At 51.1% G+C, this 25,097-nt stretch overlaps 1 protein-coding gene across 2 annotated transcripts in view; it reads left to right on the top strand.

Moving 5' to 3' along the window:
• The window catches only part of LOC122378144, a 45,508-nt gene that overhangs the window by 19,104 nt on the left and 1,307 nt on the right, over positions 1-25,097 (top strand). Inside the window, exons 2-9 of one of the 2 annotated variants that reach the window (XM_043358867.1) lie at positions 12,728-12,813; positions 15,455-15,575; positions 17,233-17,386; positions 19,251-19,499; positions 20,182-20,386; positions 21,559-21,689; positions 22,066-22,202; positions 24,958-25,071. In XM_043358867.1, the coding sequence (XP_043214802.1) occupies positions 12,728-12,813; positions 15,455-15,575; positions 17,233-17,386; positions 19,251-19,499; positions 20,182-20,386; positions 21,559-21,689; positions 22,066-22,202; positions 24,958-25,071 (1,197 nt within the window). Of the gene's footprint in view, positions 1-12,727; positions 12,814-15,454; positions 15,576-17,232; positions 17,387-19,250; positions 19,500-20,181; positions 20,387-21,558; positions 21,690-22,065; positions 22,203-24,412; positions 24,938-24,957; positions 25,072-25,097 lie in introns of those variants that run through there. The other variant, XM_043358868.1, reaches the window with a different exon arrangement.

The following is a 25,097-nucleotide window of genomic DNA, read 5'->3' as shown; positions in this document are numbered from 1 at the left end:
AATTTATTTGAGCACTCAGGTTAATGGCTCAGTTTCGTTGTGTTGAGGCCTCTTATCTAACGCCTGTAAGATAGGATTATTTCTTGGATGGCGGTCGCATGCATAAACAAAGCCCTATTTACGGCATCCAGTTGGCGCTAAACTCATTGCTAACTCCTCTAATGCGGCCGTGGTACATGGGGCGTTACATAGGCCATCCGGTTCGTGCACTGGAGCACTTTATCGTTCTGACATGCGACGCGTCTGGCCTCGCCGGCTCACGACGCCCCACGGTCGTTCGTTGTCACACCGTTTGTCCAGTGACGTCACTTGCTGCTGTGCTCCAACTACGTCACAATGCGTGCTTTGGTGCCGACCTTTATCCCATGGAAGAGCTCTACTGCACATGACATTGGAGAATAGAGACAAAGAAGGAAGAAGGGGGCATGGGGCAGGGGTTACGATATGACGGTTTGCCCACCACGTCTTACTTCTTGTGTGTGGCAGGTGGTGGTCGTGACGTTGATAGTGATGGTGATGGTGATACCGTGTCACTCATGCTGGTGATGGTGGTTTTGGTGGCGGTACAGCTGTTGTGTTTGTTGATTGTTATGATAGTGCTGGTGGCATTGGCGATTTCTGGACTCCCAACGATATACTGTCTGATTCAGTATCACAGCCAGGCAGCTCAGTGCTCCGAGAGGCCTGCAGCGAGCGACCTCTCATTAGCGCCGTGTGGGAATGCTGCATTAGGGCCGTGTGGACTGCAGGGTCTCACGCCCCGCGCCCCGCACTCGGCTGGCTACGGTGGCCGGGCTGTCACTGAAGGACTCGGCCCCTCGGTTTCGGCTCAATCTGAGGGATCTGGTAGATAAGGAATGTCTTTTTGCAAAGAGTTCCTTACTCTGCGCCATTTGCGAATTGTAGAGCTTGGGTTTATGAGCAATTGAGCAGTGGACAGCACTATCGAAGTTGGCAGGATTACAAGCTACTGGCGGAATGAGAGCTACTGTGACCATGGCATGCTTGCATATATTTTACATACTGTATTCTGTAATGCTGTTATTTATAGGCTATAACTCCCGAACGACACTTCTATAGTGGCTACTTGCTATAGCCTTGCACCCGATTTGTCACCGATTTACGTCAGCCGTCGCGGTGGGGCGTCACCGAGCTGTTGTGGCCCGGCCGCGAGTTACACCTATGGGCGTTTCTCGTTCGGGTGACGGCGACACGTGCCCGCGACCATCGGTCTAACCCAAAAGGCATGTGACCCCATTAACGTAGTCGGTGCGGCCGGTCTGAGGTTAGTTTATCTGGGAGTTACGCATTCAGGGGGCGGTCAATGTCAGCTCGCCACGGGGCTATCTGGGGAGGATCGGACAGAGACACAGACAAAAAGTGCAACTGCCAGGGCGATCCTCACGAGTGGAAGGTAGCGGACGACATTTCGGTGGGGTTCCAGCCAAGGCTGACAAACATACAGCAGTAATAAATGTTTTGATTTAGCTGGATCCTGTGCGCTTCAGCCCTCAACCCTGGCCGATCCAGCGTCCTTAGACATCACGGTCAACATCTTCGTCACCCGGTGGGAGGCATTGATTCTCTGAGCACCAGACAGCGCTCAGAACACTCGGAATCTACCCGACTCAGCTAGTGAGTTCGATACGGCGGCCAAGCTGCCCTGTATGGAGCCGAAATGGTGCCGGGTTACTGGGAGCGAGCAGTGATTGTTAGCTGATAGGCGTGTATGGACGGCGCTGCAGGGTTAGAACAGATAGCCTGTTTGACATGCACTCACCGCCTAAAAATGGAAGGACGTGCCGTTTTTGGAGCTGTTACGGGTAGGATACTGCGAGAAAATCGATGGTTAGTAGCTAGTCTGAGCGTAATAAAAGCGTCCTTACAGGGACCTTTTACTGGTTACGTTTCGGCACTTGTCTGATGAATGGTTTGCATTTTGCGTAATCGAGAGAACCGGGGCACTAGTGCTCTTTTCATCATAGCTAGTCGTTCCTTTTAATTTACGCCCTACCATAACATCGCGTGTTTTCATCCCAAACGACCTTTCTGACGGGCTGAAGCACGCCATAAAAAGACACCGTAGCTCAAAAATCACTGGACTTGTTTGGCGCTCTCGGAGCACGCGACGAGCGCCAACACAAACAGTTTAGCGGCGTGCCTCGTGCAGTCCGCGGCCGGGCGCCGCCGTGTCTGCTCGCCTGCCTGCCGCCGACGCTGGGTAGATGAGCTCGGTGTGCGGGTCGGCCGCCTGCTCCCAGTGAGGAGCAGAGGTCACGGCCTTGTAACCTGGCCCGGCGCGGCCGACCTTGCTCGCGTCTGGTCGTCCGCCGCACAGTTAACACGCTCCGAAGACAGCTGGGTCTGCGGGAGACCGCTCACCAGACGGAGAGGGACCAGTGGCACTCCCTTCGAACGGTGATTTGCGTAGCCGGTGTCCGCGCGTCGAATAGTGCCTCGTCACTTCCCGGTTCGGTTATGGGGAGCTAATTGGTGAAAGGGTGAATAAGACAGATGGAGTTGGTGTGATACGTTGGGCGTGCACGGTTGAAAGACAGCTGAAATTAGAATGTGCCTCCAGCTGGCGAGGAGATGAGCTTGTCAACAGACGAAACAAATAGCCAGACATGAATTCGGACAAAAGCGATTGACGGCAGCATGCAATGCAATGTTTCACAAAGGATGTGAATTGTGAAACATCACATCTTTAGGCCGGGTTGAATTGTTTAGCCAAGATGAAGTAAAAGTAATTACGGATACATCTAAACTTCATGTGAATTATCAGGACACACAAAGAGAATATGCTAATTACTTCATATAATTGCACAATTTTGTTACAAAAGACTGCGTTTAACTGCAGGAACCATGGGTGAAGAGATGCCTCTTCGTGCGTGCGATTCTGATTTCGTGTCTCGACAACCTAACCCCACTGTTTCCGCGCTCGCTTTGTCGGCTGTTTGAAGCCGGATGGGCATGGCTGTGTGGGCCATAACAATGCCGGGAGGGCGCCCCGGGCCCCGCCTCGGCCTTGCCTGGGGCGCGGCGCTGGGAGGCTGCCTGGTCGGCGTCCGCCCGCTCCAGCACTGACTGTCACGACAGACACTCGTAACCGGCGGCCGCCGCAAGGTCGGCTCCCACTGGCGGCAGAGCCAGCCGCCGGGTCGGAAGGGTAGAGAGCCGCGGGTCGAGCCGGGCTGGTAAAGACGCGGGTCGGCAGTCCCGGCTCCCACTGACAGCAGAGCCAGCCGCCGGGCCGGGAGGGTAGAGCCGCGGGTCGAGCTCGTAGAGCCGCGAGCTGGCAGAGCCGCGGGCTGGTAGAGCCGCTGAATGGGATACTGAGATAGAGCAAGAGCCGCTACATTTTGTTGTTGTGAACTTGCCTTTTCTAGCTGCCCTGGAGCTGAGTGTGCCCACATGCACTCACGTGTGACGGTGCTAGTTTTTTGCCGTTTTATTTGAGTTGACCTGACTGGCCATGTCACTGAAGTTGACATCCAGCGAGCGTGTCTCGCTCTGCTGTAAAATGACGTCACACAATAACCCTGTTTAATCACAGTGCACCTTGCCAAATGACGTAACACAGCACGCTTAGCAGCATGGTTGGTGATTGGCCCGCTGTGATCCACCGGCATCATGCATCAGGAGAAGCGCTATGTGATAGTGCTAACAACGGTGGCTGGGCTATGTCCTGTTCTGTTGTTCTTCCTAAAAAATTATTATTTTTTGTAAAAATGAAAAACAAAAATGATTAATCATTAAAAGTTAAAATGGAAGAAGCACTTTCCAATTGAACAGTTTTCTAGTTCACTGATTCTCCTAGTCGATTATGGCATAGCAGGCAAATCGCAGCCAACTGTTATTAGCTTTCCCTGTCATATAGAAAGCCACAACGAGAGACACGAGAACGGGCAGGGCTTGCATGCTTCGTTAGCCCCTCCTTCAATTATACGCTCCGGTGATGATTGCGCCTTTTGCTGTAGCGAGTACCGCTTTTATTTAAATCTCAGACCCGGCACTTTCCTATTTCTCCAGCTGTCATATATCCGGGGATGCAGCCAGTGCAGGTAGAACAGCCAAGTCTGTATTTGATCAGTTTCAACTTCGGCGGCGCCGTCTCATTCTGACGAGACTCTTGCGGTAACACTTGCAGCTTGCTAATGTTGACCCTTCAATTAGTCCGAGTGCTGCTAGAGCAAACAGTACGGGAGGCCGCTCCTGCAACTGCCTTGAGAAGTAGCCGGTGTGTAATTCAATGGTTCCAGGGTCGCGCGTTGGTCGCATGTCATGAAGGGATTGTTTGCATCGTATGCTTTTACATGCATGCACGACTGTGGCGGTCAACTAGCTGTCAGGGCCCATCACGCCGTTAAAAAGAAGAATGATATGAAAAGAGCGTTATGCCATAATTGCACAATCTAGCTGGAGCTGTAGATACTCAGCGTCGGACGTTGTTAATTGCGCTGCACCGCCCTAACGGCTCAACAGTCGCCTCTTGACCTCACCAGTGAAGCATTAGAGCATTGATCATTGCATGATTTGCACCATCATCTGTTTGAGAAGTTATTGCTCACTTCAGTTTGCAGAGTGCGACCGGTTGGGGTGGCCCAGACCTCGACACTGGTATTGAGATATGGACGGTGCCAGGCGCTGAGACTGGGACCCGATCTGAGACCGGATACGTGGATTGTATGCATCGTTTGTTTTTACATGCATGCATGACCGTGACGTTGACTATAGCTGTCAGAGCGTGAGACGGACTGATGGCTGTTGGACCATCTCTCTCACAGTTGTGAGCAAGTGATCCGGTCGGTCCCACCAGTCTACCAGTAGCGAGCGTGCCGTGCCGGTCGCTCCCACCACCGCTCCTGCGGACAGGTCGGACCGGGGAGCCAAGGTGATCCGGCCGGCCGCCGACCGCGGCTCAGCTGATTAGCACCGGCCGCGCGGGAGGACCAACTGTCACCCCGGTCACCCGTCACCTGTCACTACGGTCACGACTGTCACCTGTCAGTCTCACTGGGGGCGGGATGACAGTCAGACTGACCGCCCTGGGGCGCTACCGCTGACCTCTGACCTCCCACCGGATACACCCGGAGGCGAATCGTGGTCCCGGGAAATGGACGCTTCCCAGAATCCATTATGGTCAATGGTGGGTGAAACTTATGTATTATCGGATATAAAATCCCCCTCCATATAACGTGAAACTTTCACCGATATTGACTCCACTCTGTTGGCCATTATTTGGCTATTATCTGTCATCTGCGAATATGCGCTGACCCAGCAGTTCAAAAGAGAATAATAACAAAGCCGTTTTACTTTTACCACTTTGTAAACGCTGTGAAATCATAAAGCTTTGATGCTTCCGACAGAGCCATGACATTGGAATGGATTGCCTCGTGCGACAGGCTCTTTGAAAGCCATCGTGACTGGGAAGCTATTATTTCACAACGTCCCATACACTTGCCAGCCCACCAACGCGGAAATGATCCTGGCTGGAGGCACACAGGATCCGGATTGGATCGCGTCATAACGGCTATCGGGTCCGTTACAACACTGCAACTACCTGTCGCAAAAAGGCGTCTCTGTCCACAACTGGACACCCACAAACCAGAACAACTGGGCTCGCGTCGACCCAACGGTCTTGATAGTCTCGTCAGCCTCGTCAGTCTCGAGATCTTCGATACAGAGGTGGCTATAAACAGTCTCGCCTTCAACAGCTCTGCCATTACACATTGACCGTTAAATACGGTGACCGGTGCCCGCGGTGCTACGGACAGACACGGCACAAAAACGCTGACCGACAGAGAAAACAGGCACCTGCCCCGACGTTTACCCGACTTCACCACCGGGTGACAGTTACAAGACGAACGAGCGGCCGCGGTGCAAAGAGCGGGCCGGCGCGGCGGGTGCTCGGGTGCTCGTGCTGCCCATGGGGCGTTCAGACAGGTGTGTGAAGGCGCGCCGCACTATTGTCCAGCTGGAGATGAGCGCTAGCTCCGCCCGTGGGCCACACGGGTACGGGTGGAGTCCATTTACCGCTATAATACCCATCTGTGAGCTCTGAGCAGCGCTCGCGCACCGGCCGGTGCAGCGGCACCATGAGCCCTGCTCCGCCTTGACCCCGATGAAGGGGTGTGCGGGCTCACCGCGGGTCGAGCCGCCTTTCGAAACCGGCGCCGGCCCGGCGGCACGGGTCGCCTTCAGGGGCGCTGGGTCACGACACGGCGCCGCTGAGCCCCGGGGTGAGACGGCCGGCCGGCCGGCCGGCAGTCACGGGTCGGATGTCGCCAGGAGAGGGGCGGGGCGGGGCGGGCGGGACCGGTGAATGGACCGAGGTGATTAGTAGGGGCACCGAGTAGGAGAGAGCCGAGATATATGTGGGGACGGATAACGAGGGGACGGCCCACGAGTGGTTCCTGACGCTGGGCAGTGCGGTAGGGGAGGGAGAGTTCCGCTATACTCAGTGCTGTGGGCGGAGACGGGAGGAAGGGGTGGGCGGTGGAATGCCGCTCGGTGCAGGTCTTGTCAACGTCAGTACTGCAAGGGCATAGCCGCTTTGGAGTAATATTGATGCCACTTTCTAGGCAAGATTGTGCGTGATGCGATGTAGATGGTAGACTGTCGATATTGGCATCTCTGCATGATATTCGGAAGATCGATTGAAGATTAACTTGCCATTGCAATAAGCTTCACGGTCATTGCATCACACTTGAGGGAGTGCGGTAAAAATTGTTCTCTTGATAGAAATTTGCTGATTTCATTCAACATAATATTTGTCATCGGTGCTGAAACGACAACGGAGTGCATTTTTGTAAATGACGATCAATGATGTCATACATTGCAAGCAGTGCTAAAAGCTGTTTGATCATTCCTTATAGAGTACAGATCATGACTCCAGCTTGGATCGGTCTTTGATAAGGTGCGTGCGTTAGAATGCTGAGCAGCATTGGATACAGACCGGGGGGCTCAGCCCACGCGCTGAGTAGAGGGTGATAAATGAGTGGTTTACGAATTTGATTAATCCATGATGAAATAACTCGGCCTTGTCCCCGTGCGGCTGATCTCATTCATTTTTACATGAGACATCTCACTAGTAATGCAGATGACATTGGGTGTTTGATAGATGCTGCCATCAGTCCTCGCTCCATAATCGATAATTTGGACATCGATAGACTAGCCAGTGCGAGTGAGCTGCGCTGAGAAGTTTTTTTTTAGAAGAGATACGCACATAATATTTATCTTTTCTTATCCAATGTGATTGGTATAACTGCGTCTCTTGATCAAGATTTTACTACACATCAGCTCTGCTTTCGCAACAAGACTTTACTTCGTGGTGCATGCATTCTGCGTTCCTTTGTCAACATGAATACTGTCTGGATGCACAAGCGTATCACTGCATGTGTCTGCATGACCACTAATCAGCGACTCGTTCTTCACTCATCTCCAGCTCGCCTTATGCAGAGCTTGTAGCGTTCGCCCGCGCGGCGGCAGCGACAATCGACGCACCGATCGACGGCGACGAATCTATGGCTCAAGTTCTGACAGATCAATCGGGCGGACTTTCTCCTTCGTTCGGCGCCGCCTGTTCCACTGTGCGGTACCCTTGCAGGGCTCTTGTAGCTCACAGTGCTGATATCGTGGAGCGGTGCACAGCGGAACAAAAGCCGACGTCGTGTGACCCATATAACGGCGACACGGGGAGTGTGAGAGTCAAGGCCGACAGCCGGTGTGACATATTCCGACACATTGTTACAGCTCAAGTGGCCGAGCGTGAATGTGTCACGAGAGCGCACGAACGATTGGACACGAAATTGAAAATCATCGCCAGCTCGTATGTGGCTAGTAAATCGTAATTCGCATGTCACTAAAATGATTAATGATAAACGTGTTGTTTGTTTGTTTTGTTGGGTTAGGCCCTTTCGGTCCAATGAGACCATTTCAGAGCCGGGAGGATGATAGGATATAGGGGGAGACATTGGTCTGCAGGCAGGCACCCTAGTGAGTCGCCGGGGCTGAGCCCGTCCAGAGGACAGGCCACCCAGCCCCAAGGCACTCACTGCACCCGACTACGGGGTGCGCTCCCTCGGGAGCAGCGGTGCCGCTCCAAGGGAGCAGCCCGCATGAGATAAAGTTGCCTGTCCAGCCCGGAGGGGGTTGCGGCGTGGAGGAGAAGGATTTCAGTATCCTGAGGATAGAAGCACGGAACGGTGTTAAACGTGCAGACATTTCCAAATAAGAGCAGCAATCAAATCATCGTTCTTTATATTGCTTCCCATATCATTTCAATTTTCAGACCTACTCGTAAGTATTGAACTTCTACCTAATCGCGACCACCCGTGCGTCGCCTTCCTCCGACGCCCCCTCGCCAGTCACCCCGGATAATGGACCGAGCTGAGACGGTCACTTGCCTTTGAAGGACCACCCTGCTACCCGACTAGGTGTGTCTGCTGCTGGTGCGAGGCTGGTCGGAGGCTGGTCGGAGGCTGGTCCAGCAGGCTCGGTGTTAATGGGACCGGTGCGATCCGTGCAGCCCGCCCCCGCGTCTCGCCGGGACCTGTTGCCTCACGCGCTGCACTGATGCAATGCCATTCAGAGGCCGGCAGATCTCATGCCGAGCAACCGCAGCGAGAGACGCTCATCGTGATGTCGATGATTGTGTGAAATGGTTCGGTGATGGGCGACATACCAACTGAGCTGGGAGAGTGGCCAAGAGGATTCGGGTGAGATGGGGGCTATTTAGACGATGTCTGACATTTGAAGATCGTTCCTATTTCTGCGACAAATTATTGAATATTTGAGGGGATATCAAAACAATCTCTGAAGTCAATACCGTCTTCATGATTCACTCATTTTAATCGTTCTCATTCTTCAACAGTCTCATGAAGTATTTTAGTTTCATCTTCGTGAGATTTAATATTTATCAATGCGAGTTCTGTCCTTCAGATCGTCCACATAGCAGTGTATTTGTCAAAGCATTAACGACTATGTGTCAGGCTACCTCCATATAAATGTCAATCGATAAAGGTGCCTAATTCACTGATTGCATCCATTATGATGGGGATCTGTCAGATCCGGATTCTATTGTTTGTGCGATATCATTTTATGGGCGATGCAAGGATATGCTCTGCCTGGGTGGTGGGAAAGATCTGGCCAGATGTTGCCTGAGAAGATATGTTTTGTGACAGCCGAGGCCGACAGAACACATTTCCTCAGATAAATATTGTGCCTGCATCCGCATCCAATGGTGGCAAAATTGCAATGAAAACTGGTCTTTTAGATTATATTTATGACCATAATCGTCCAATAAATACGAGGGAACCCGTTTCTGAAAAACAGTCATCTGATGCAAAATACCCACAGGAGTTTCATAAACCACTGGGCTCGTTTTTACAAGTTTGTTGTCATTCAACTCATTAATATTCCAGCGAAGTTCCACCTCTGTCCATTTATGTGCCTGTTGACATTCGCGGTTGCAGCATCTGCGATGCTCTCTGGGCGCGTGCCCTGTGCTCTCTCTCTCTCTCTCTCTCTCTCTCTCTCTCTCTCTCTCTCTCTCTCTCTCTCTCTCTCTCTCTCTCTCTCTCTCTCTCGGCGGGAGTAGCTCTACCCGCCGTGACCGACAGGTGGTTTCGCCACCGGCAGGTGTTGACCGGACTCAGCCGCGCCGCACCAGCGCCGCGGCGTCGTGACGACCGATTCCCTCTAACTGCCGGCGCGGGGGTCGCAATCCCTCATGAATCCCCGGAGGCGGCGCCCCCATTAAACACGACGCCGAACCCGATTCGCGGGGAGTGCCCTCTATCAGGGCACTATCAGCACCGTGACGAGCTGAGGCACCCACGGTCAGGTCACGCGCCGGTCACGCCGCCCGGCGCTCCTCAGCGGCGCAGATCGACCGTCGAGCCGCCGTAGCCGTGACCCTGACCCGTTTGTGGAGCCTCCCACACCGCGCCGCCAACCGCTTCACTCTCCTCGATCTGGGCCCGGCCGGTAATGACTTACTTTGGTTACTTTGCATTCCGGGCATCTCTCGCGCACTGGTAATGGATGCGGCGCCCCCACGGCGGTGTCAGGCCGGGCGCTCGTGTGTCTGGGGTCATCCGCTGATCCATCAGCGCGTTAGGCTCGCAGTGCGCCGATCGGCGGCCGTGCTGCGATCCTCTCCGCGGGGATTCAATCCGAGAAAATCGATCAGCCAATCAGCCTGGCTGGGGTCCACTCGTTAGTCAGAAATATTCCATCTGGTAGCAATGAAGCAATCACGGTTATTTCACTTTCCGCCTCAGTAAAGAGCAGTTAACGCTGTTTTCCTCTCCAAAACAGCAGCGATGAGAACGCGTTAACTGAGCGGCTGCCGCAGCCGTCCTTGTGGTAACAGCCTCCTCTGACGTTGATTCCACAGTGTTGTGGCCCGATGGAGATGTTTGCCGTACTCGCCTGATGACAGGTTTGCCAATAATGACCGGTGTGTGGTGTGAAGGCGGGGCTTAATGGCTGGAATTTGCGTAATGAAGCAAAAACCGGCATAATTTCACTCGCACTGCCTTGGCAAGGGAAAACGTGAGGAGGTGAATGTTTGTGCACGATTTCGACCTTCAGAAACGTCCGTTTAAGATGAAGTATGCGCAAATGATAACGGGTCAGATTATATTTTCAATGAAGCTCTTCTATTTATGACCAGTGCATGCTGACAAAGTTCTGGATACTGATCCCTTAACGCATAGTTACATCAGCTGAATGGCTGCCAGCCTCGCTGCCAAATAACCTCATTTGTCAACGAGAACGGTGTTTTTCTGCATGAGCTCAAGAAGGACGTTCTGTGCCCGGGCGCGGTGTGCGTGCGGTCCGGGCGGCCTGGCGGCGGTCGAGCCGATCCGGATCCGCCCAGGTGCCTCCCGCCGGTACCCACCAGATCGGAATGTGGCGTCACGGTACCCGAGGTCAGCCGACCACGCCCGGGGAGGGGGGGGGAGTCACACCCGGAAGATGGGTCCGGGTTCGGACCACACCCCGGGACCGAGGGGGGTGATCGACCCCACTCGCTCTCCCGCTGAGATATGCGAGGTTGTTTTGACTGGCTTTGGTATGCGCTCTGCTCTGTTTTTATGTAGATGTTAGAGCAACGAAGCATGATATACCTGCAAGGTGCCACCGAACTTGCTGAGCGCTGCAAAAGATATGCAGTTATAGAGGCTCTCACTGATATGTAAGTATTTCGTGATAACTACGTGGCCGTCCGTCACCGCTGACGTATTTCAACATTTAACGTCTTTCTTCTGCACACACAAAAGATTGACAAGTACACGCATACCTATCAATGAGACAAGCTCCTCGCATGCAATACCTACTCTGTAGCACTTTGGCTTGCTATCGTTGAAGCGCCTTTAGCTCGCGTGCGCCGCGCCGGTTTTGGCTTAGTTGCGCGAGTGGCGTATCCTGTATCTGAGCCTGAGCGGGTGGTGGCGCACCGTGCCAGTCTCCCGCCGAGCCGGAGTGCTCAGAGTCCGAGCTGGGATCCGTAGTGGGCGGCGGAGGTGCCTGCTCAACGTATTTACTCCAGACTTCTCAGGAGGGACTTATGGAATGATGCTCCATAGTGTATCCGGCTCCGCAAAAGTGCGAGGAGTGGTGGACATGCATTTGGTAGATTTGGAGTAGATCCGTTCATTTGAGATTGCTGAACAATATCCATTAGTTTTACTGTTGTGAAGCCAGTTGGATTGGTGTTAGCTTTCGAGTCTGCGTCGCAGTCCCGAGATACTTAGTGTGGTAGCGTTGCAGTCGCCCACGTCCCCACCTGCCCCATTCGAAAGGAAATGCCAAGAGGCCTCAAATACGATGGAATAGGATGTCATATGATTATGAAATCCATCCTGCATGCCGCAAACTAATCACGATCATCCCAAAAGCTGACCAAGCCCAGTAAGTGATTTTTTTACGCTATGTGGGTTACAAGAACATTAACACTGCGAGTCCTAAAAGTAAAACGTCTTCATATCAACATTCAACATTTTTTATAGGATATGGGTACACTTACTCGTACAGACACACTTCACAGACAATGTCAACATGATAAGCCAATGTAGGTGTTTCTTTTTTGCTTTATTCTTTCGCTTATTTCAATTACATTCCTTTGGTGCAGGGAAATAACTGATTAGATGACGCAAGCATTTGCCTATCCTCGTTTGCTCTGGTGATCCAGTTCACATGAGTAAATATTCGAACTTATCTCGCTCAAATAAGCTAGTGAAGGTGATATTAATGCCGTTACTCCTTACTTATGCAATATTGAGTGTTACTTATGCTGAAACATGCAAATTGATAGCCAAGTTCACTGCACCACTATGCAAAATGAGAGTCTGGGTGGAGGTGCTGCCATTTCTGTGGTAACCTTGGACGAGTTCATCACCAGATCCGAGGACCCGGCCCTCTCCGCTCGCGATCCTTAACCGAGCGCACTCATTTGGGTCAGCCCGCTTAACGCGATGAGCCCCATGCATTTCAGATTCTGCCCGCGGACTCGTAGTGCCCTGAACTAATTGGTAAATGGCATGGGCTGTCAGAATTCATCAGTCTGAATTAGAAATGGAATGATGCGAAGAAGGCGAAAATGAACCGTGCATATCGCATGTCATTAGTGATTTAGCTGCTCGTATGCAACAGCTTTTCGAACGGCTTAACAATTTTCTACTGCTTTAACATATGCTGTTTTTTTGTGTTATTTCAGGATGGACGGACTACCTCAGGATACTGCCGTGGCTAGCACTACTGTCGTTCACAGCCTGCCAAGATCCACACTTCGTGCAACCAAACGTGAGTTTTGCATAACAGTGGGGCTACGAGCTACCGACTGCTATAATATTACTATGCGCATATTTATCGACAGTCCCGTCTATTGCATTAGTAAGGCAACATTGCATGGGTCTGCGGCATGCATTGTTATATTCACCACAAGTTAGTGACTTCATATATTTGAATAGACCTTGGATATGTGCGCTTACAACGTCATGAAATAAAAAGCCTTATCTGCCATCCACATCACACTTTATTCTCGACACATCTCCGGCCCCCGGCACTCTGCCATAACATTGCGCAGTGTGCATGGTGCATACATCTATGCGATCACAGCCGGGCACAGACGTGATGAACACAAGATGCTGTCGTGGGGAGAGAGAGATCCATCCGCCGGCCCCCGTCACCGGCGCGGCGCGGCCGCCGTCGGCCCACGGTCAACCACCAGGCGACCTTGCATAGTTGGCTCAACAACAATCCAACAGTCTCGTTGAAAATCATTCTCGGACGAGCTGCCGGCGGACCGGCCCCGGCCCGTGGCCCCTCAGCTCGGCCAGCTGAGACGACAGATGAAGAAAGGTCAAGCGAGCTGTCTGGCGGGCAGCAGTCGTGAGTTGTGACTGGTGAAATGACGCTGGGTTTTTAAGGGGTGTGACAGCTAAAAGCTATGCGATATGTGCACTGTAAAGGATATGGTTGCAGCAATGCGTGGCATGTGTAAATTACTTGTTCACTGTCCTCGCAGGAAAGCGGACACTGAGAGAACAACGCACAATTTCATGTTAACAAACCACCTACAATGTCCCACTCGCATCGCCAAGTCACGCGTGCAGCGTGCGGTACCGAGCAGCCTAACGGTTACGTATTACGTGGCAATATCCTGCGGTTATCGTCACTGGAAAAATCTGTCCAATACATCACGTTAGAGTGTCATCGTCATCTGCTGAGCCGTGAGATTGTGCTGGTGGGAACTGCGCGGTGCGACCCGCTATTCTGTGTCGTCCCCCCCACTAAATCCACCGTGGGAGTCTGCTACTGGGTGCGGGGGACGGGCGCCTGTATAGCCACCGTCTGCGGTCGGATACTTAGGGGTCAGTTTTTGACACAAGAAACGGTGAATTGTTGGAGATGATTCTGTATTGGAGATGATTGGTGGAAAGATTCCGTTGCAATAGATTGTGGTAATCTATAGTTGACCTGTCTGTCTTTTATGAAGCATCACAATTTGTGGTTGACCTGTCAACCCTTAAAGCAGTGTAATTTACAGGCTATGTCTGTCCCTAATGAAGCAGCAGTCGAATTAACCAACCGGTTTTTGTTTACGACAATGCCGGCATTGAATACTCAATTTATGTTTCACAAACCACACACATCTTAAATTTATTTTGCATTGTTTGCTTCCATTTAATTATATGTCTCGTTAGCATTCTCAGCGCTGTTCTGAACAGAACAGAACAGAACAGATTTATTTGAATAAGATCCACGATTACATGGCTTTTCACTTACTCGCGTCTGAATGGTAATACAATGGGAAGTTGGAACAGGCACACGGAAATGACTACAAACATTCGCATACCATGCATACACTCGCACCAGAAACGATATCGTGAATCAGAGAGATCCAGCGAACAGCCTGGCATCTGCCCGGAAAGACAAAGTGCCAGGCTCAATGCCGCTGTCGTTCAGCAGCGACACACCGCGGTAACAGAGTCGCCGCCTGCCGGCCTCCACACGGATGGCCGGAAGGGTAAACGAGTCCGCTCGCCTGGTGTTATGATCATGCCGCTGGTGGGCTCGCTGTCCGAAGGTCTTAAGAAGAGAGTCCGGATGACCTGACTTCATCGTCCGCTCGACTGCACACAAGGTATGGTAAGCCACCAACTGTTCGGCCGTGAGCCAGCCGAGGCTCGATATGGCACCCGAGATGTGATCACATCGCCTTTTCCCGGTCACGACACGTGCGCAGAAGTTGATGGTCTTCTGTACACGGTGCAGCTGTGTGCTAGTACAAGACCCATACACCGACATGCAGTAGCGCACAATGGATAGCACTAGAGCTTCTGTGATGCCCTTTAACACAGGTCTAGGTATGACGTGACGTGCGTGACTTAGGGCTATCAGAATACCGGCGCACTTATGGGACATATTGTCTATCTGAGCCTCAAAATTTAGATGCCTGTCAAGTTGAACACCGAGGTTTTTAACTACTCCTGAGTCTGGAATGACATCTCCATTGTAGGTCAACGTCACAGGTGGTACATTGCGCAGCATTGAGGGGGTACCTAGCACTAACATCTGCGTCTTCTTGGAGTTGAGCTTCATCCGGTTGAAGCAAAACCACTGGTACAACATGTCGAGTGCGTGCTCCATTCGGGCGACGAGCTGCGGTAAGTCACACTTTCTGCCTGTCACTATCAGTTGTGTGTCGTCAGCATACTGGACAACACTAACACCGTCCGGCACATGCAAGCTAAGGTCGTTCGCAAACAGCATGTACAGAATACAACTGAGGGCGCCGCCCTGGTATACACCGATCATCTGAATCTGATCTGAATAAGTATACTCGTCATTTTGCTCCTTCATTAGCCTGCATCATTTGAAATATCAACACATAAGTACATTATGAGCCGTGTTAACGAGTGCTCGCCTGTCGTTTCCACAGCTAGACCTGGGCAACCTGCCCAACACATCGTTCTCGTGCGAGGGGAAGGTGGTCGGCGGCTACTATGCCGACTTCGAGACGGGCTGTCAGATGTTCCACGTCTGCACGCTGGGCTCCAAAGGTAACCGACCGACCCTCCAGACGCCACGCGGCCGCGCGTGCATGTACGTTTGTACCCGTACATACCTGACATCTCTTGTGTGCGTTGTGCACCAGCGTGGCGCGTCTGTTCGATGTGCCCGTATAGTAAAGCGTATTCCCGTATCGTACTCTTGTAACGCGTACTGTTCACTTGCAGCGGAAGCTGTTTCACAGTATCCCGTACCACGTATCCGTGTCCTGCTCCGTACATCTTCGCTGTGCCCCTGTACCTTACACTTGTTCTACTCGTCCTTGCGCCTCCCCGCAGGTGGTGAGTTGTGTTGATACCAAATATGATACCCGAGAGAGGATGTCATGCATGCATCACCATGCCACCATGTGTGGTCCCGTGTGTTAGTTATTTGCGTTGTGGGACGTTTCTCATGATGGCACCAGACTGGACTCGTGAATGTATGAAGACATGCTGTCAATGTGATATTAGAATGCGGTTACATTTCACTCAATGTTGAATTTGTATGCATGTTGGTATTCACCGGTGACGTACACTGGAACAGGGATGGTTTTAATTCATTTATAATTAATCCATAGATGCTCTTAGCTGTGTATCTCCAGACTTCATAAAATTCCTACCTCCTTAAGTGTGTTCAGCCTCCTTTATTGCACTGTAATTCGTTTAGTCTGCATCTTCTCATGCCGCAGCCCATTATAATCATGTTCTTCTCTAGCCTTACACTGCTCAGACAATATGGTATGCATTTTATTTTATGTATTCTTATCAGCACCTGCCAAGACCCATGTTTACCGTCACGTTTTGCGCTTTTCGTTTCAATGCCAGGCGAATGATAACCTGAGTAGATCCTGCCCATGAACGTAGCAGACAGCACCGGGAGAGAAAGGCCAAGGCTTTCCAGGGATTTCTTACGAGCGTTTAACCCTCGCTGCTCATACGGACCCCACGACTTTTGATGGTATCGCTTTTGATAGCGCCGTTTTTGTTGCTGGCTCAAGTTCAATGTTGTGATACAGATGTTGCAAAATGTAGCGTCGTGACTATTTGCATCTCGCTTTCATGAATATTTCATTGTGCCGTTACTTAGTCGATTCGTTAGACACTGGCAGAAAACATCTGATACGGACATTGAAATCAGCCAAAGGAAACTATCTCGGCGAACGTATTGTAGCCGTTCGCCTTGGAGCTTCACCTTTCGCATTCATTATGCATTGCAAAGTTCTGACTTTCATTTTGATGACATGTCGGAAACTAATTTCAACTACACTTGACGATGTAACTGATATTTGTGTACTCGTGCCTTTCACGCGACATCTCATCAGCCAATGATATCCCACTCATGTAGCACTCACTCCCCTCTTTTTTAGCGACTTTCAGCGCTCTTCGCCATCTGGTTCCGGATCAAATAGTGCTATCGTCACCAATCCTCAGATCAGGGAGCACTTGGCGACCCCATGACCCATACCCTGCGGCCACGTTGGCTCCGTCCCGAGCCCCATTTACCTCCACCGCACCTTAGACACTAAATTAAGCAGTCGCCGGCCCGAACCTTCCGACGAGTGTCGCGAGGAGGTGGTTCATGCAAATGAAACGATCCCGCGTGATTGCATAGTGTTTTCCTTCGTACAATGATCAACTGTATTTACAACTGTGCCTGTTTCGCCAGGTGAGACCCAAGATATCAAGTTTATGTGTCTGGCGGGCACGGTTTTCGATCAGAAAACGCGCGTCTGTGAACGGTCAGAAGAGGTGCCGTGCATCGACGTCGAGCACTACGACGTCAATAAGGAGCTGTACCACAACAGCAACAAAATATCTGTGTGAGTACCTGTAGTTGTGCCACAACAGCAACAAAATATCTGTGTGAATATCGGGCCCGGCGTGGGCTCTCCCCCAGAAACACACCACTCGGAAATGTCCTGTCGTCAGGTGACCAGCGCGTTACGCTGTCTTACTCAAGCTCTAAAAACTGGCTCTCGGGCAAAAGCTAAACGACTTTGATCGGGGTGACCCCCGGTATACCAGTTTGGGTGCACTGCGGGCGGTGGCCGCGGCTGCTAGGCGGGGGGGGGGGGGGGCTGGGTCACCAGCCAGTGTCTCTGAGAACGTACAGCTGCTCAGAGGAACCGGCAGCTGCTCAGGGCAGCCAGCAGCTGCTCGGGGCAGCCGGCAGCCGCTCAGGGCAGCCAACAGCTGCTTAGTTCAGCCGGCAGCTGCCGCGGAGGGCACGGTCACTGACGGTGGGAAAATCGCGGCCCGGTCGCACGCACGCCGCGGCCTTCGGTAGCGCGGCGGCGGCTTTCATCGGCCGAAGACCTTCCTGTCGACCCGACCCGGTGGTCTGAGGCCGGCCATGGCCCGCCGTACGGCCTATTGTGGCGGACAGAAAGGGAATTTGTCACGGTGCTGTATCGGGAACTATTGACAGGCGCCTGGGTGGGAATTTCTGCACCGTTTTACACTTTGTCATGTTCAGCCGTGCATCGCCTTGACCCATTTCAGTAGCTCATGCTCAGTACAGGGTCCGGCAAAAGTCTTGTCGTATGTGGTATTCTAGTTTCTGTGTCTTCCCATGCGCGTTTTACCCCACCCAGCGTTTTGCTTCCAACGCAATTGTGTCAGCGCATCTATTGTGCCCCGGGGTATGAGACCACAGATAACCTAAGGGTCAGCGGCTGATTGTGCGAGGTCATTTGAGTAGCGAGCGTGCAGTTGAAATGAAGGCTGAAAACACCATGGTCAAATATTACGATGTCAGTCTCAGGAATCGAGCCATCGGCATGATTCAAGCGGGAATGTCACAAAGTCTGGTCGCGAATAATGTCGGCGCCCCTCTCCGACCAGTGCCAAGGCGGTGGAAGCACTTAACACCCACCAAATCGCCAGAATGGCCGCATTTGTTTGGGCGCCCGACGCAGCCAGTGTGCCCACAGCTCCTGTCAAATTCCCAGCGAAGTTGATGGTGTGGGGGATGGTGTCACATTAAGTGCTCAGTGAGCTGCTCCATGTCATCCCGCCCAAGACGAAGGTGGACACCAAGTATTATGTGGAGACCATCTCGGAGGAACTCCCAGAAATGGCTCTGTTCTGAAGCGACGGATGGTGGCTGAGAGGTCGAAAGCCATCTTCATGCAGGAAGGGGCTCCAGCGCATCGCTCTGCCACAGCCCAGCAGTGGTGCTGAGACAACCTGCCGCACTTCTGGGTGAAGGAAAAGGGGCCGGGGAACAGTTCCGACCTAAATCCCATTGAAGAGCTGTGGGCGATCGTCCAGAAAGACCTCGACAAACAGACGCCAGCAACCAACCTCGCGCAGCTGGAGACGCAGCTCAAGTCTGCGTGGTCACGAATCCAGCCGTCTGTGCTCCCCACTCTCGTGGCCAGTATGCCGAACCGTGTTCGCAAGTGTTTGCTTGTCCGTGGACAATACATTGAGCGCTGAACAGCTTTTTTATTTACAATGGCTTGAAGTGTGGAACGATTTTAAAACTACGTCAAGACTTTTGCCGGACCCTGTAGACATAAACTTCCATTGAATAGGCATGCATTGTTATTGTATCATGTTTTACAAAAAAAAAATGCAATAGTGAAAATCGTTGCAATCTTCACACCAAAAACCGGCCAGAGCAAACAGCCACCATGCCTTCGTATACTCATTGCTCACCTTACCCGTCCTCTCCTGCAGCGAGTTTGACGGTAACGTGACCGACTCGGCCGGCGGCGAGTCGGTGCTCCACCCGTACGTGCCCAGCGGCGAGGAGTACGAGGAGGCCAGCGCGCGCTACCCACCCTCCGACTACCGGGACGACTTCAGCAGCGAGTGGTCGTCGGGCAGGAGCAGCACGCGGACGCGCTCAGAGGTGCCCGTCTACCGGCGGCGCACCGGCAGGAGACGCGGCGGGCGCCGCGTCGTGCCGCAGCAGCCGGCCTTCATGTGAGTCGACAGGGCCGGGGATGGGAGCTGATTGCACTGGAGGCTTTTTGAATTTGATTTCGTTCACATTTCTATCCCAAAGTATTTGCTATTTCATTAGCACGCCACTTTCCTTAACATCGCTTCACTCACTTTAGAAGTGACATCAAAGAAGGTGATGCGCAACATCAGGAGCTCATGGTCGTTTCGAAACAATACGAGTGTGGTAGATCGCTCCAAAAGCAGGAAGTTATATAAATGTAAATCCTAGGGCAGGCCGCAAGCGTCATCTTTGGCCGCGATAATGATTTATGGGAAAGCCTCTTATTATTTGTTTCCTCCTCCTGACATTATCAGCATCAGAATCGTCATTAACAGATACCCATCAAAACACCGCAGCAATAAAAGTGCATGGTGCTATGTGCCATTCTGCTATTTATATCGTACTTATTAAACCAGTACCACTAAAGGGACACTGAACTTCATGAGATGTTAGATAACATCATGCCCATGACTAATGTAATACCCTAGTCACACAGCAAGGACCGCAAGGAAACAAAAAATGAACGTCTTTCAAATTTCAACATTCCACACAGTACCATGCACTCCTCTCCTGCACCTCTTCCCTCCCTCTCTTTACCCCTCTCTCTCTCTCTCTCTCTTTCTTTCTAACTCCCCATTCTAACTCCTCCATCGCCAACAGACGGTTCCAAACGACAACAACGTCGACAACGACGACGACGACGCCGAGCACGACGACGCGCCACCCGGCGGCGCACGAGACGGCCACGGTGCCCATCATCCCGGCTGCCAGCGACCCGGACCGACCTCGGGTCATCGTTACCAATGGCATGCCGTTTGTGCCGAAATTGGACTCGCCGGATCCGGCGCCGGCGCTCACCACCGAGGTAGGTGGTAGAAAAGGGGAGCGAGATTATCAGTGAACGGGTATCTGGCAGAGGAGGGCGGGAGGAAAAGGGGAGGGCAAGGGGTGCTGAGGAGGAAGCTCCGGGATATGGGATAGGAAGGCGGGATATGGAGAAAGGGAAGGGTGAAGCGACTTTGTTTCCTTTTTGCCGACTAGTTATGTTTGTGCTGTTGGGTAGTGTGGCTATGTCATATAAGAAATTTGAAATGGGAGCTATAAATCAATGAGTTGAGAAATGAATTAATCGAATAATGGATGGATATCAATAAATGAATCGATTGATAGGTACATTTTACTCACATAGTTGGAGACACCATTAGAAAATAGATTAAAATGTAGCAACATCGTTAAGAAGTAATTTAATCAGTAGCCCTAGCAACAGTTTTATAACTGGACATTTTACAAAGCCAGAATGACTCAGAAAAGAAATGACCGGTTTGAATGCGGACGTGTAAACGTCCGGTACAATGAACTTGCGAGGGTGATGAACCCTGCTATGCGGACATGTAGATTTGTCTGAACTCCGGGAGAAGAATGGAGACAATGAAGGGATGAAACCGCCAGTACCAGACAGCACGGACTATTTCTTCTGCCTGCGGAGAGTTCAAGAGCGATTTAAAGACGACAGTTTGGGATTAATGGCCCTTCCCAGGTGCTCGTTTCCAGATCTAATCATTTCGGAGGATGTAACGGAATCGGAAAACCAGTACAGTCAGTAAACTGGTGACTCATGGCCAACGACCAAAGACCTCTCCTGTGGCATAGTTTTTTAGATGATAATCGCATTCTTGTCATGCAACTATCATTGTATTTCAGAAGAACGTGATGCGCTTTTTTGCTTGTGAGTATCCTATGCCTAATTTAAATCAACCAAAGACGTCCAAACCGCAAGCTCGTTTTCACTCGACCCGTTCTGATAAACTCTTCCCCAACTTACCAGGAACAACGCTCATCAGTTCACTGATACTGCCCGAGACTAGAGTATGATTCCCCTCCCCTCTCCCAACGCCCTAACCACAGGAGAAAATAGAAATACTCGTCTCAAGCGCTTCCCGAGACCAACTTCTGATACTTTCCTCCCCTTTCCTCCATGAGTACTCGTCTCTGGCGCTGCCCGAGACCAACTTCTGATACTCCCCCCCCTCTCTTCAGGAGGAGTACTCGTCTCTGGCGCTGCCCGAGACCAACTTCTCGTGTGAGGGGAAGGTGAGCGGCGGCCACTACGCCGACCCCGAGACCAACTGCAAGATGTTCCACATCTGCGTCATCGGAGCCGATGACACGTGAGTGACGATGACAGATCGGCCATGAAAACTGAATGTTTTGTGCTGATGTGAACTCGTTACCGTCGGCACTACGCGGGCATGGACGGGTTTTCGTTCTGTGCTGCGTTGTGGTCTCCGAATAAAAGTAACGCTGCCGTGTTTACTCGTTCACACACCATATCTTTAAAAGACTATCTTACACTTTGAGTCCACGTAAAATGTGTTATGTATTGCAAGATGTTCTGAATTCATGTTTAATGAGCTTGGTGATTTTTGGTCTTATTTCAATTCAACTTAATCATATTATATCATGAGCATAAGATCATTTTTCATCACAATATATAATATTGGATAATATTGTTGTGAAACTTATGCTCCGTTTGATTCGTTTCAGCATCACCGACTACAAGTTCCTCTGTGGAAACAACACGGCATTCGAGCAGAAGTCGCGAACTTGCCAAGAGATTGACAAAATAGACTGCGCCTCATCTTCTGTAAACTATTACGTCAACAATCATCTCATCATCCCGAGTAAGTACAGGTCAATCGCGCCTCTGAATGATGCCATTTTTGCACTCACTGTCTATATTTACCTCTAGACGTTATTGGTCAATGGTCAATCGCTAAAACTGTGCAAATAGCTTTCTAAGTGCTTTGAACGGGTTGCGAAAATGCGAAGAATGAGTTATTGCATGCACTGGTAAAAATATAAGCAGCACTCGAAGGAAAGGTAAGGCCAAGAAAATGAAAGCGTTCTAAAGCAAACAGGTTAGGTTACGTGTCAAGTGAATAAGGATTGCCATCTATCCCGATAAGTCGTTCCATATAGAATTTGTCTGTATGGAAGAAGCAAAACGAAATCTCCAGATGGGACTCACAATTGAAGTTACTTTCAGCCCGCTCGCAATCCCTTATTTTCTATCAACGTCTACCCATTCTGGGCTCTGACCAGAATCACAATCAGAGAGCCTGCTTTATCCAATTCCAGACAGCTGTAAATCAATAGCGCTCAACTTGTCGGTGGACTTGCCACTTCAATTTGTTGCTCATTGACTCTGAAAGACTCTTCACAAACATCAGTGAAACGTATCACAAGGTCATATTGTCTAAAGCAATTAGTATTCCCCAGGTGTGTGTATCGCAATGAATAAGTCAATGTATCTATGAAATAAGTCAATGCATCTATGAAATAAGTCAATGCATAGAACATAACATTTGTTGCGCCGCTTGAATGTATGCACTGTTAGTGTTAATATGCTTGAAGTGTTAACATTAAAGATGCATTCATTTGTACATACAAGACGTTCATCATACACCGGGTGGCCCAAAAAAACGTTCCGAACTTTGATGGCCTATATCTCAAATTCGAGTGCAAATAACGAGGCAAAATTTTCATCAAGTTTGCGTCACTTCTTTGCGCATTGGTATGCCAAATTATAACACTGTACCATCATTTTCAAGCCAGCAATCTTATGTTGAATCAAGTAAGACGTTTTTGCTTTTTTGCCGTTGTTGAACGGAAGTAATTATTGGCTTGGACGTAACATGTTAGAAAAAAATACAAAAAAAACGGTTTGAATGATACCAGCACGTGTGTTGCTATTTTATATATTTTTGTCACACTTATGTGCCAAATATTTAAATACTAAGCCAAAGTTGTGTTAATGGATGCCATTCGTTTCAACACAAGTTCTGTTTCGAGGCGAAGGAGTGGCACGGTGCATGGGTTACTGCTGATCGCCCTCCCTTCAAGAAGATCAAATAATAAATCGACCGAATAAGGAAAAAAGCTAGAGGGAATGTGTCACCCTGAGGCCTGAACCACCAATGAGACTAGCTGCCAGTAGCAGTCATGGCTGTAGGCCGTGGTGCCGAGATGGAAGTGGCCCGTTCACTCACATTTTTGGTAAACATCAGAGCAAAAAAGTGATTTTTACATGGCATGCTAGAAACACGAACCGTTCAAAAAGTAATTGACCGAATAACATAAAAATCATACCATTCACTGAAAATATATGTCGCATTGACTATTGGAAGTTTCAATGTTGTATCTTTATCACTTTCTGAGAAATATTGATTTAAAATTGGGAACGTTTTTTCTGGGCCACCCGGTATAAGTAAACGCCGTATAATCGACGCATTCCCAATACGATTACCGTTAAGCGTTGTGTATGTGTTTTGCATGACGAATTCGGGCGTACTCGCTGCTCCTACGGCTAGGTTTATATTTGGACGATGTGCAATGTACATAATGTATATATTTGCAAGCATGCATCGGTACCCTCTGACTGCTTAGTAGCCTTTGCAGTTTCAGCATTAGTTGTGTACATACGTTGGAGATTTGCAATATCCTCGAGCTCGAGCTATCGCACTTTTCACATGGTGTTGGACACAGATGCAAATGCACATAAATCACTCACTTCTAACAATTAACATAATGTTTCTTTAATGCTGTCAGTCCTTTAATTTCCAATGACTTTCCGAATAAATCAAATCAATGTCATCGGCATGTTAACTTTTTTCAACTAGAAACTGTTTCACATCAATATCACTTTAATCTTTTGGAGTCGAACACCTTTCTTGCTCAATGCACCTGTCTCACTATCTAGCACTGCAGTAGTGACGCCTCTCTGGCCAGTATCTCAGCTCCCTCTCTGTAGTGGCGGCCCCTCTGTCTCTCTCTGTGGCGGCTGTGGCGGCGCTGTCGGCGGACCCTGTAGCTCGTCTCCCTCCGTTCGCAGGGTGGCTGGAGGACCTCGTGCGCCGCCAGGCCAGCGAGGCGGCCCTTCAGGCCAAGGCAGCCCTCGAGACCCAGAACCGGGCCATTGCCGAGCGCGACGAGGCGACGCGTGCGCTGGAGACGTCGGACTCATGACTGTTGGCGGCCGGTGGCGGCCGCGGCGTGTGGCACCTCCCCGTGGTGGCGGCCTGGCCCGGTGGGCAGTGACAGAGGGCGGAGTGGCGGAGTCGGCCCTGTAGAGGGGGAGAGGCACGGTGTGGTGGTGCGCGCGGCGCGGGCTGCACCGGCGGGGCGCTGGCCCGGTCCCCGGCCCTGCACGAGCCCGCTTTTCGAGTGCATGCGGCGGCGGTTCGGGCGCGCTCGGGAGGCCCGCCGGCAGCGCCACCTGCGGGGACGGCGCTGCGACGGTGGCGCCACCGCGGGCAGCCGCGCGCGGTTAGTGCCAAACTGGTTACGTCTGCTGTGAGCGGGCGCTCTGAGATCCTTCTGTTGTTGATGTCGTGGCAATAAATCATCTCCCAGCTTATACGCCGTCTCTCCCCGCAGCCACCAAGGCGCCGGGGCTCGCCGAGCCCGCGACAGACCGGCAGGAACCGGCCAAGACCTATGACGACTATTATGACTATTACGTTGATTACGCAGACTACAAGGATTACTTCGGTGAGTCGACGCCTGACACTGGAAGC

Source organism: Amphibalanus amphitrite, unplaced genomic scaffold, assembly GCF_019059575.1.
Source record: "Amphibalanus amphitrite isolate SeventyFive unplaced genomic scaffold, NRLGWU_Aamphi_draft 000055F_arrow, whole genome shotgun sequence".
Lineage (NCBI taxonomy): Eukaryota > Metazoa > Arthropoda > Thecostraca > Balanomorpha > Balanidae > Amphibalanus > Amphibalanus amphitrite.
Note: the sequence above shows the minus strand (reverse complement) of the source record. Positions and strands in the feature narration are given on the sequence as shown.